This window comes from Schistocerca serialis, chromosome 5 (assembly GCF_023864345.2).
Source record: "Schistocerca serialis cubense isolate TAMUIC-IGC-003099 chromosome 5, iqSchSeri2.2, whole genome shotgun sequence".
In the NCBI taxonomy this organism is placed as follows: Eukaryota; Metazoa; Arthropoda; class Insecta; order Orthoptera; family Acrididae; genus Schistocerca; species Schistocerca serialis.
In genome coordinates this window covers 51,047,966-51,060,304 of record NC_064642.1, presented here as the reverse complement: position 1 = coordinate 51,060,304, position 12,339 = coordinate 51,047,966, and the positions used below count along the sequence as shown (strand labels likewise).

General features: G+C 45.9%; 1 protein-coding gene across 1 annotated transcript in view; it reads right to left on the bottom strand.

Moving 5' to 3' along the window:
* The window catches only part of LOC126481738 (protein apterous-like), a 308,879-nt gene extending 304,233 nt beyond the window's left edge, over nucleotides 1-4,646 (bottom strand). Inside the window, exons 1-2 of the mRNA XM_050105693.1 lie at nucleotides 4,632-4,646; nucleotides 4,303-4,505 (exon numbers count right to left, since the gene is read on the bottom strand). Of these exons, the coding sequence (XP_049961650.1) occupies nucleotides 4,303-4,505; nucleotides 4,632-4,646 (218 nt within the window). The remainder of the gene's footprint in view (nucleotides 1-4,302; nucleotides 4,506-4,631) is intronic.
* Nucleotides 4,647-12,339: the final 7,693 nt, after the last annotated feature.

Genomic DNA, 12,339 nt, shown 5'->3' with positions numbered 1-12,339 from the left:
ATAGCGGAGGAGGGGGGGTGATGGACATAGCGACGGCGCGCGTGCCCTCCCCACACACGGCGCGCCCGGCGCCGTTTCCCTCCATTTAACACGCTATCTCCGCGGACGGAGGAGGAAGAGCGAGTGCGGCGAGCGCATGCGAGATCTCCGTCCGGCGGGCCGCTGCCTGGAAACGGCGGCCTGGCGGGTCCGCGATCCTGCTCCCCTGATACCGCAACATCGCGATTGCTAAAAATGTACTGCGCGCCCGCGGACGGCCCGGCGCGGCGAGTCTATCTCTCTGTTTGTTGTTCGGCCTCGAGCTGTCTGCCCCGTGCCGTGTTGGGTCTCGTCCGTCATTAAATTCGGCGACTGTCGGCTGATACCTATCGTGCATAAGGTTCCACTCCATTTCCAGTTAAAACACTTAATCTGCTACTTACCTCTCAATTCGACAGAAATTAATCCGTCCCTCGAAATAATGGAACGCTGTAGTGCACGCTCCTGATGAAGCAAAATCATTTAATATTTTTATTCAGTCATGATTGCTAGTCAATACGAAAATGTTCACGACACTAGCTTCACCAAATGCGATATGAATATCCACGGAAACATTCGACCAAAATTAAAAAATAAGTTGAACGAAACTTTTTGAAACTACTAAATCGACATTTTTCGATGAAAATGACTTCCTGCAAACAGTAGTGTCAAGTTTTTTGTAAGAATTAGTGACACAAAGTGGCCGCCAGGATAGCCGAGAGCGCTAACACGCTGCTTCCTGGACTCGGGTAGGTTCCCTAGAACAAACATCGCCAAATCCGTTGTAACCACGCCGACCCTACCATCGCTGCGGGAGTATGGTGTAAGCCAGGGGTCTCCAAACTACGGCCCGCGGGCCCAAACCGGCCCGCGAGAGCCGGCAAACGGGCCCGCGTTAGCTGGCCGGACATCCCTGGTATCCGGCCCGCCAAACATTTGAGGTGGTACCTATACTGCCAACAATTGAGTTTCGAGGCCTATCGCGACCAATACACCGCGACATTGGCTCTGCTACTCGCTACAAGACTACATAACTAAACTTACTGTTGCGCCGCTTGAAATAACAATGCGTTGACATACTCTACCTCTGTTACTTCTTGCAGTAGTAGTGTTGCTAACAATCATTTTGAGATTTCGTTAACTTTGCAGGACGCTTTCGTGATGAATGTGCAGTGACACACTTTTTTTGTCGGTGAAATTCACCAGAATAAAATATGCCAGAATTTCGGTCAGGTACGTCCACCAATCGAAATTAAGTAATTAAATAAACATCGTAGTTCGTTTCAGTGCTAGCTATTCTCACAACCTTAGATTTTTGCGATTTCATCTTTCCTTTAGCCTTATATTACGGTTATCGTGGAGTGCTAGGGTGCTTTAATGCCACTAGGTAGATCTTGGCCCTTATGACTTCGTGGAGGAGTCAATCTGGCCCGTCGGACTAATAAGTTTGGAGACCCCTGGTGTAAGCGAAAGAAAGAAAGAAAGAAAGAGACACGGACAAAATAATAAAAATAAATGAAAATAGTTTTTTGTAGGCAAATTGGAACGCTGATATGCGGATAACACTATACCAGTCTTTAGAATTTGCAGAATCAGTTTGTCTGCTACTGATGTGCGGATTAGCCGCGACAGCAGCTAAAACACCTACTTTGGCATCATCATTTGTTGCAGGTCGTGGTGGACGTTTCACATGTGGCTGAACACTTCCTGTTTCCTTAAATAACGTAAACTATTCGGTGAACGGTCCGGACACTTAGCTGATGTCGTCCAGAATACCGAGCAGCATATATAGCACACGCTTGTAGGGCATTTTGATCTCAATAGCCATACATCAACAAAATATTTACCTTTTCCGCAATTGGTAAACGGTCCATTTTAACACGGATAATGTATCACGAAGCAAATACCGTCCGGACTGACGGAATGCTACGTGATACCATGTACTTATACGTTTGTGTCTATCACAAAGCGAAAAAAGTGGCCCAACTAAAACATTCCTATTTCTTTACGTACTACACGAATATGTAATAAAAAATGGGGGTTCCTATTTAAAAAAAAAACGCAGTTGATATCCGTTTTACCTATGGCAGCGCCATCTAGCGGGCCAACCATAGCGCCATCTGGTTTCCCCCTTCAAGCTAGACGAGTTTCGTTCTTTGTAGTTTTTTCGTTTGATGCTTATTTTGTGAGATATTTGGTCCGGTCACTATCAATGGACCACCCTGTATACTCGCGACTTCAGCATTTAAGAACACGGAGGCGACGCTAGCGTAAAAAAGTCCTTAATCTCGCTATCGAGCGTAAGGAAAAATTTTTTCTGCGGAGCCTTTTAGATTTAAATTGTAACGGTCGAATTTCTGAAGACGTAGATGCATTCATAATGGAATTTAGTGACGAAGTACTGATCGAACCGTCTGTTATTAGTTTTGCAAGTTTCGTATCATTGTCGATACTTTTGTACTCGAGCAGGTAGTAAGTAGATCTTACAACACTGGCGGTAACCTGTTCAAGAGCATCCCACTGCGGAAATGCAGGGTGCGTCAAAAAAATGTATACACACTTTGAACTGTCACAGACAATTTATTTCCCGTTCTACAAGGTTAAATATCTGTGAGAAAGTAATGTTATGTTTCCTCAACAGGTGGCAACAGCGGCAAGGAAGTAACTGCAACATGGCGGACTTGCGTTTGAGCTTTGAAGCGCGGAAGCAGATAACTAAGCGATACTGGAAGTTTGAGAATGTAGCTGCTGTTCGAAGACAGTGGAGAAGTGAGTATGGTACAGAACCACCTTCAATGTTAGCAATTACACGTCTGCGAGACAAATTCGAAATTTATGGAACAGTGTGTGATGTGCATAAAGGTCGATCTGGGCGACCTCGTACAGCTGTAAGTGATGATTCTACAACTGCGGTCTTGGAACTGTTTCAGCGTTCTCCTCAAAAATCTTCAAGGCAAGCGGCGCGTGAGAGTAATGTAAGTGCTAGTAGTGTGCTACGCATTCTCAAGAACGGCAAGTTTCGTGTGTACATTCCAAGGCTGGTGCAACAGCTAAGTGACGACGATCCAGATCGAAGGTTAGAATTTTGTGAATGGGTTCAGGAGATGGTGAGACATGAACCGGGATTAACGGGTAGCATAATTTGGTCGGATGCAGACCAATTCAAACTCAATGGAACTGTCAATAGGCACAATTGTGTGTACTGGGCTGAAGATAATCCTCACATTACAGTTGAAAAGGCTGTGAATTTGCCTGGTGTAAATGTGTGGTGTGGTTTGTCTGCAAGGGGACTCCCTTATTGGGCCTTTCCGCTTTGAAGGTACTGTTACTAGAGAAACGTACCTAACAATGCTTGCTGACTTCATATTCCCTGCCATTCGTGCATTATACGGTAATGATGAGTTTTATTTTTAACGAGATGGCGCCCCGCCGCACTATCGTAGGGACGTACGAACACACAGGAATCAGTGTGCCAGGCCAGTGGATAGGACGCAAGGGACCAATCGAGTTTCCTGCACGCTCTCCAGACCTCACACCGCTGGATTTCTTCTTATGGGGCACAGTAAAAGATGAGGTGTACAAACGTAAACCACGTAACCTGGACACACTTTGGAATGAGATTCAGGCGGTGTGCGCAGAAATCTCATTGGACACTTTGTTACGATGTACGGAATCAGTTGTGACTCGTACTCAGAAATTTATTGATGCTGAAGGCCACCAGTTTGAACATTAATTACATTTGCAAAGAACATTTATGTCCATTATAATTATCCGGGCTGTTATGCCGTGGTCGGTTGATGAATTCTGTGGTGATTCCCAACGTTTCGTCTCCGACTGCGGGAGACATCTTCAAGGGGGTCCGTAGCTTGATGGATGGTCCAACACACACACTGGCTCGCTACTGTGTGTGTGTTGGACCATCCATCAAGCTACGGACCCCCTTGAAGATGTCTCCCGCAGTCGGAGACGAAACGTTGGGAATCACCACAGAATTCATCAACCGACCACGGCATAACAGCCCGGATAATTATAATGGACATGATATTTCCGGCCGTGAAAGTTTACATTTTAGTAAAGAACATTTATTTTTCCAGTTGGGCTTTCAGCTTTCAATTGCCAGAAATTTAATACTGTAGAACGGGAAATAAATTTTCTATGACGCTTCAAAGTATGTATACATTTTTTTTGACGCACCCTGTATTTAAGAGGATGTGAGAAACGGGAATGGCGACCCTCTCTTCCCTCGATGGCGCCGCTTATAAGTAGGCAGAGGCGGCGTCCTACCTGTGGTAGTCCTTCTTGCAGTAGATGGAGCCGTCCTTGGCGAAGCAGGTGCCCTCGCCGTCGAGCGGCCTGCGGCAGGCGTAGCATATGAGGCAGTTGGCGTGCCACCGGCGGTCCACGGCCAGCAGGTAGTAGCGGTCGCAGATGCGCCTGCCGCAGCCGGCGCACACCACCGCGTCCGCCTGCGGCGTCGCCGGCGGCGGCTGCGGCGCCTGCGACGGCGGCTGCGGGGGCGGCGTCGACGACGCGTCGTCGAGGCCGCGCCGGCCGGCGCTCAGCTGCGACGCCGCCGACGAGGAGGAGGGCGTGCTGCAGCCGCTGCTGCTCGCCTCGGCGTCGCCCATCGAGGACGAGTCGCACGAGGTGAGGGGCAGGTTGGGCGACAGATCGCGCGACGGGTCGTACGCTGCGCCGGCCGCCTGCTGCTGGTGCTGCTGCTGCTGGAACACACAAAGCGCGGCACGTCACGTCACAGCTTGGCCTCATTACGACGGCGATACTCGTTGAAGCCTTAAATGTGCAAGCTACTAGCAGATTGAGCCGTGCGTGGCTCGTTTTCCCGCCATCATGTACAGGGTGATTCAAAAACAATACCACAACTTTCGGAATTTAAAACTCTGCAACGACAAAAGGCAGAGCTAAGCACTATCTGTCGGCGAATTAAGGGAGCTATAAAGTTTCATTTAGTTGTACATTTGTTCGCTTGAGGCGCTGTTGACTAGGCGTCAGCGTCAGTTGATGCTAAGATGGCGACCGCTCAACAGAAAGCTTCTTGTGCTATTGAGTACGGCAGAAGTGAATCGACGACAGTTGTTCAGCGTGCATTTCGAACGAAGTATGGTGGTAAACCTCCTGATAGGTGGTGTATTAAACGTTGGTATAAACAGTTAACAGAGAATGTGTGTTTGTGCAAAGGGAAAAGTTCTGGACGGCCGAGAACGAGTGATGAAAATGTAGCACGCATCCAGCAAGCATTTGTTCGCAGCCCAGGAAAATCGACTCGCAGAGCTAGCAGAGAGCTGCAAATTCCACAATCAACTGTATGGAGAGTCCTACGAAAAAGGTTACTTATGAAACCTTATCGTCTGAAATTGGTTCAAGCACTGTCTGCAGCTGATAAGATTAAAAGAATCGATTTCTGTGATTTTAACCTTGCTCAAGTGGAAACAGATGAATCTTTCGTTTCAAAGATTGTGTTTAGTGATGAAGCAACTTTCCACACTGACGGGAAAGTCAACCGTCACAATGGGACGTCAACTACCCGAGGCGATGGATCGGCCGCCAGGCAGCCCGTGACAGAGCACTTCATCACTGGCCTCCAAGAAGCCCCCTGCGATTTTTGCTTATGGGGGTATGTTAAGGGTATGGTGTTTCGGCCACCTCTCCCAGCCACCATTGATGATTTGAAACGAGAAATAACAGCAGCTATCCAAACTGTTACGCCTGACATGCTACAGAGAGTGTGGAACGAGTTGGAGTATCGGGTTGATATTGCTCGAGTGTCTGGAGGGGGCCATATTGAACATCTCTGAACTTGTTTTTGAGTGAAAAAAACCTTTTTAAATACTCTTTGTAATGATGTATAACAGAAGGTTATATTATGTTTCTTTCATTAAATACACATTTTTAAAGTTGTGGTATTCTTTTTGAATCACCCTGTATTTTACACCCTGTTTTTAACGTACTTCCGCCGGCCGGAGTGGCCGTGAGGTTCTAGGCGCTGCAGTCTGGAACAGAGCGACCGCTACGGTCGCAGGTTTGAATCCTGCCTCGGGCATCGATGTGTGTGATGTCCTTGGGTTAGTTAGGTTTAATGAGTTCTAAGTTCTAGGCAACTGATGACCACTGAAGTTAGTCGCATAGTGCTCAGAGCCATTTGAACCATTTTTTATTTAACGTACATCCACCTCACGAAATTAATTTAAATTACTACTGTCACTGACTTGCTCCTTTGCCTGACCGTGACCGGCACTAGCGCGTATCGATATATCCCTTCTCGTAGTACCTTTGCCAGACTGCTATTACTTCCCGGTCGTCTGTCGTGAGTTCGGGCTGCGAGTTCGCGTCTGCCAGTCAGTTGGAATCGGCTGGAGCGCAGTCCAGACCTGCCAGTCGGGGAGTTGTAATGCGGCACTAGTGCAGTCGGGTTGGAGCAGTGAGGTCTGCGTCGACATGGCTCGCCCGACCATTGCCGCCACGCATCGCTTGAGCCGGGCCACGGTATTGGTGGATCGTCGGTCAGTCGTCCTACCGGACGACGCGTTTTAGCTCCCTGATCGTTCACGAGTCGGCTGTGTCTGTGTCCATCGACTCCCGATTTGTCTTCGTGCGTGCTTAGTTGCTGTTGGCTACCGTTTAGGTCTTCGTGCAAGTGTCAGGTTGTGTGTGTGTGTAGTTGGCGTTATTCCCACTGACGACCTTTTTAGATGTTGTCGGCATTCTGCGGAAGTCGGTCGGTTGCTGCGGACGAGGGAAGTTATCTCCACGCGGTGCAGTCGGCTGGGTCCGCTGGCGGTCCCTGCGCAGTGTCGGAGCGTGTGGGGAGCTGTCCGATTGCTACGAGCTCCGTGGTTCTCAGACCCAGGACAGAGTACTTGTTGCAACTACCCACTTTGCGGAAACGCACAATGCAGGTATTTCGCATTCGTATGCAACAATCGACAGCACCCTTGCCTGTCTGAATGCCATCACGAATAAGAGACCAAGAAGTCGTCGGAAATGCTCGCGGCCGAGTCCTCAATAGCATCAGCTACTCTTTCTTTACGAGGTACCGTCAATTCGCGCAGTCGCTATTGCAAATGATGTCACCAAAAGCAATCACTTTGTTAGCGGCAAGGAGCCTGGGCTCAGTTTTGTGGTTCGTTTCGGTGGTTCGCTGTTGGGGAGGCTTTCCTGCGAGCAACACTGAATATTTCTACTGCTGAAATTTATCCGCCATCGGTGCAGTCAACTATACTGGTTGACTACAATTGAAGTGCACCAGCGGAATTTTCTGCCTTGTGGCTAGAGATGGGTCGAACTCGCTCATTCCCGTGAACTACCTCATTCATTTCACTCTTTGCCGTGAAGCGTTCAAATGAAGTAGTTCATTCATGAAGTACGGAAGCCTGGCGAAGTTGCCCAGTTCGCCGCTCAGCCGCGGCTACGCTTGCTTCTCCTCGCTCGTACAATAAAGCTTCGTAATACTTCATAATTTTACCAACAGATGGCCGAACTATGCAGTAACGTGCACGCAACGTTTTACGCTCTTACAGCGTCTGAGCTAACTTAAATAGAGCATGGTCGAGGGGGACAAAGGGAAGACAAACAGAGAAGCCTGTCACACATAAAGAAGGTATTTCATTTAATCTTGCTCGACATTTTCTCATGAAACGCCCAAAAAAGTCTTTATCAGCCAAGTGAAACATTATTTGTTGTATTCATGGACTGAAAAACTAGGGCTACCAACAAAATGCAGTCCAATTTCGTGTTCCTTTTAAAATTTAATCCAAAATGGAATGAATATGTTTACCACTGTCACAAAGTCTATATACCTACGTAACGTAATTATTCAGAAGTTTTCCTGTATATTTTATTTTTGTTGAGAATAATAACCCTCTAAATTGAAAGCGTAAACTGTCACCTGTAGTCATTGGTACGATTTCAGGTAAACTCCCTCATTATTTTATTCGGAAAGCAGTTTTTGTTTCTGTTCACGCTTATACAATGGCTAGCAACTCACGATCGCCTAAAGGTAGTGAAATTTGGGGTTTCTTCGCCGGTTTAGGTGATGGGAAAGCTAGGTGCAACTGTTGCTCTAAGTGTATTTCACCGCGCGATTCGTTGACAGGCAGTAGAGGGAGGACTGAAGTGAAGGGAGAATGAGTGACGTAGCGCCGATGTAGTGGAAAAGGGAGAGTGGAAGAGAGTGAGTGAGCTAGACAAAAGTGTGGAGTGTGCTATCTGTGAAGAGTTTGAAGTGCCAGTTCATTGAAATTGAGTGGTTAGTTCACACTTCACTAGAGTGAAGCGTTCATTTGAACGACTCATTCACGAGCTCCCCATCACTACTTGTGGCCATTAGTGTTTGGGTTACCTGCCCTGGCCATCGACGTAAATTCAGGCAGTGTTCCTTTGGTTGAAGTTAACTACATTACGTATTTCATACTCAAGTGTACCAGCGGAATTTTCTGCCTTGTGGCCGTGGCCGTTAGTGTTCAGGTTACCTGCCCTGACCACTTACCTAATTTCATGTAGCGTCCTTTCCTCACCTGTTGTCGCTGTCCAACATGGCGTGTAGTTTTGACAGCTAATACATATTTCATTGTGGATGACCACGTTCGTAACCTTTTGTGTTTGAGTTCTCACGTCCCGATTGGTGGTAAGCAAGTCATTTTGTCGGTCGGTCCGTGGCTGTCCCCTGGGTTGGGTTCCGACGGATCAACTGTAGTTGGGCTCACCACCTGTCTCACCTAAGTGAACGAGGGCAGACCGAGGTGTTTAATTGTCTGTTTATAATCTATCATAGCCAATGATTTCAAAAAATTCTTGTTTTACTGGCTTTTATGTACTTTTGAATTTTAGAATCTTGTTTATGTTTGTCTGTTCACCCTTGCCTTGAGGCTCTCAGCCTCGCTATATATATAATTTTATTTACGATTTTAACTGCATGTGTTTACCACTTGAGATTTATCTTGTTACTTTAAGATTTATTATTTGGAGATGTTACTAATTACAATAAATTACAATTTTGAGTGAACCTGACCGACACCTTCTTTGGCCCTTTCCACAATCCTAATCACCTGTTCAGCCCAGCGGGTTTAACGTGCTGTTCACAGATTACGAGCTTTTTTTTTTCTTTCTTCTTCCTTGAAGTAAGAATAGAAACCTAGAAAAAAATAGGGTCGCGAATACTCACGGCTGAGAAACGCTGCTGCACCGAATTACAAACGGGAGTAGAGCTTCACGCTTCGATGACATGAACGCTTCTGCACAAGGGTGACCACTGACAAAAAGAAAAAAAAGGTAAGTGTAAAAAAAGCTGTTACTTCAGATATGTTAAGACTCATCTTGTCCACATTAATCTTGATCGCTTTCCTCAGGATTCATGCTCTCTAAAGGAAAGGCGAACAGGTGATCGGCCGGCCGCGGTGGTCTCGCGGTTTTAGGCGCGCAGTCCGGAACCGTGCGACTGCTACGGTCGCAGGTTCGAATCCTGCCTCGGGCATGGATGTGTGTGATGTCCTTAGGTTAGTTAGGTTTAAGTAGTTCTAAGTTCTAGGGGACTGATGACCACAGCAGTTGAGTCCCATAGTTCTCAGAGCCATTTGAACGGGTGATCGTCCGCCCCCGTTTATCTTAATATTCCTCTCCACTCTCGCACAATAACAGAGCATCACAGAGGATCAAAAATACTATGCTCTTCGTAACAAACTAAGAAATTCGTATTTCATGGCAGACTTGTCATATCAGCCGAAGTGGATCTAATTTCACATATATGTGGTATCAAAACTAGAGTCTCCAGATGAGATGATTTTCAAAGTGATAAATACGTGAGGAATTATGATAATTGTTAGACGTTCCTCTTGGATTATGGAAAGATTAGAGAAAATGGAAATCTACTTTCGAGAGAATGATTCTGGGATTTGCGTTAATCCTTTCGGGAAATTACTGGAAACGTAATACTGAAGGCCTAGATAGGAAATGAATTTCTATCCATCCGAATACGATTACACGCTAGCGATATACAAGGATGTTCTGATATACTCTTACCATTCGTTAGCTGTTATGGTGAAAATTTAACCATGACTATTAGGAGAAAGAGCAATTGTCCTTGTCTGTTTTGGACACCTCTGCTTGGTTTCAAAGGAACTGATGGAGATATCCAACATTACTTCATTTTAAATTATCTTGTGAACGATGGAAACAAGTAATATTTTGTTTATTACTTAACTTCCTAAACCTAAATGTAATCTCATCGACGGAAAGCGTGTAGAAGTTTTTTAAGACCATAGAGTAAAAGTTTTATGAAATTATTGCGTGAATCGCAAGGAAAGCCATAGCTCATAATTTCTTGAATTGCCAGGCTGCTTTAAAAATTATATGGATGTTATCTCCCTTCATATTTATTCTTTTAATACAGGGAAGTAGTCAAAGGTAAAAACAGAGTTACAATATCATAGTGTTAAACATTCGATTTCATTGTTATATAATGAAACGCAGGTGATTTACCAGATGCTTGATAGACTCACGTAAGTTCATGTTCGTCACAAGATGGCAAGCGTTGAAGTGTGTTAGTATAGAAAATCATTAACCGTATTACGCCTCAGTGAATCCTAGAAAATGTAAGGTTATCGCTGTACCGTGAAACTGCTTGGAAATACGAATACACGCTCCATTTGTTGGATCAAACACTCGGCCCTGTTTCCATGAATTATGAGCTGTTTTCCAGCTCGAATGGAAGTAGCGCACTATTTCATTCTCTGGATGTTAAATTTTTGTTTAATGTTTTTCCTTCGTCTCATTAACTCCGGCTACATTTTCGCCACAAGCAACGACTGCGATGTTCTCCACTGGCATGGCGGGGACCGGTATGCCGAATACGGGCTTGCTTGCAGCCGTACAGGAGCAGCTCGTGTTCACGTGGCTCCACGTTTTCCTGCCGTGTCTTTCCTGTGCCCTTCAGGCGGATTACACCACACTCACTGCCCTCTCTCGTCAGCGTTTGCTTCTGTAAATCTCTCTCTGCAAATTCACTGGGAATTTCCACGAGGCTTAAAAAATGCACTTAATTACTATAATGTGCTGTCCAGAGTTCCGTGTACGCGCTGTATGTGTAAGTAGATATCTGAAATTGAGATCCAAATAACTAGCGATTAAGGATAGAGAGATTCTGGGTCGCTCATAGTCCAGTTTCTATTTCTGACTTGGACAAAACATTGGAAAACTTAATAATCGAATAAAATAAATTTCATTTAAGCATACATTAATTTCTATACCACTATGCTGAATTACGTATTTTTGTACTCTGTGCCTGATCGAGTGATTTACAGCAAAGATGAAGAGAACAACAGGATGTCAAGAGGTTGCAGATTCCGAGTGGCTGCCTCGTCGACACAGAGGTCATTCACGTTACAACAATTTTGTTTCTGAGGTACGTTTCTCAAAAGACAATGCTGAAATTTAGAGTTAAACGAATAATGAAAATGTAATTGTCTGCAGCTGAATAGATAAGCGGAAAAGGCGTGGAGCTTCAAAATAATTTTCTTTCCTATTTAAGACGCACGACTTATCCGTATATCTGGGATTCATCCAACAGTTATCTGTACGTTTAGATTGATACTATTTAGCAAGTGTTGTAGCTAGGGACGTTATAAGAGTCTGCAGGTATTTGCGATGTTTGAAAGTAATAACAAGCCACCGAGCGAGAGATCGTTCGGAAATGCAGAAGAAAACGCTAATTCCACCACAGGAGTGCTTTTTTTAAGGAAAGATGTTTAACTGCTTCATCATCCTTGCCTTTTACCGTTACCATACGGGGTCGGCACTGATATATATGGGCTGAAGCAATGTTAGCGTGACAATGATTGGCCGGATGCTGTCCCTAACATGGCCACTCACCACGCCCCCCCCCCCCCCCCCCCCCCCCGCTCGGGCATTTCGGACTGATCTAGTGTACCCCACCTGTCTGCGTATGGAGGAAATCTCATCTTCTAGAGTTAGATAATTTTACAAATGTCTGCCTATCGTATTACGGAGGCAGGACGTGGACAACCGGTCAGTGTTTACCTAGCTGGCTGTTGGAAACCGCCGGCCGGTGTGGCCGAACAGTTCTGGGCGCTTCAGTCTGGAAACGCGCGACCGCTACGGTCGCGGGTTCGATTCCTGCTAGCGGTAGCAGGTTCGAATCCTGCCTCGGGCATGGATGTGTGTGGTGTCCTTAGGTTAGTTAGGTTTCATTAGTTGTAAGTTCTAGGGGATTGATGACCTCAGATGTTAAGTCCCATAGTGCTCAGAGCCATTTTTGTTGGAAACTACCTAAACACCACAAACCACATC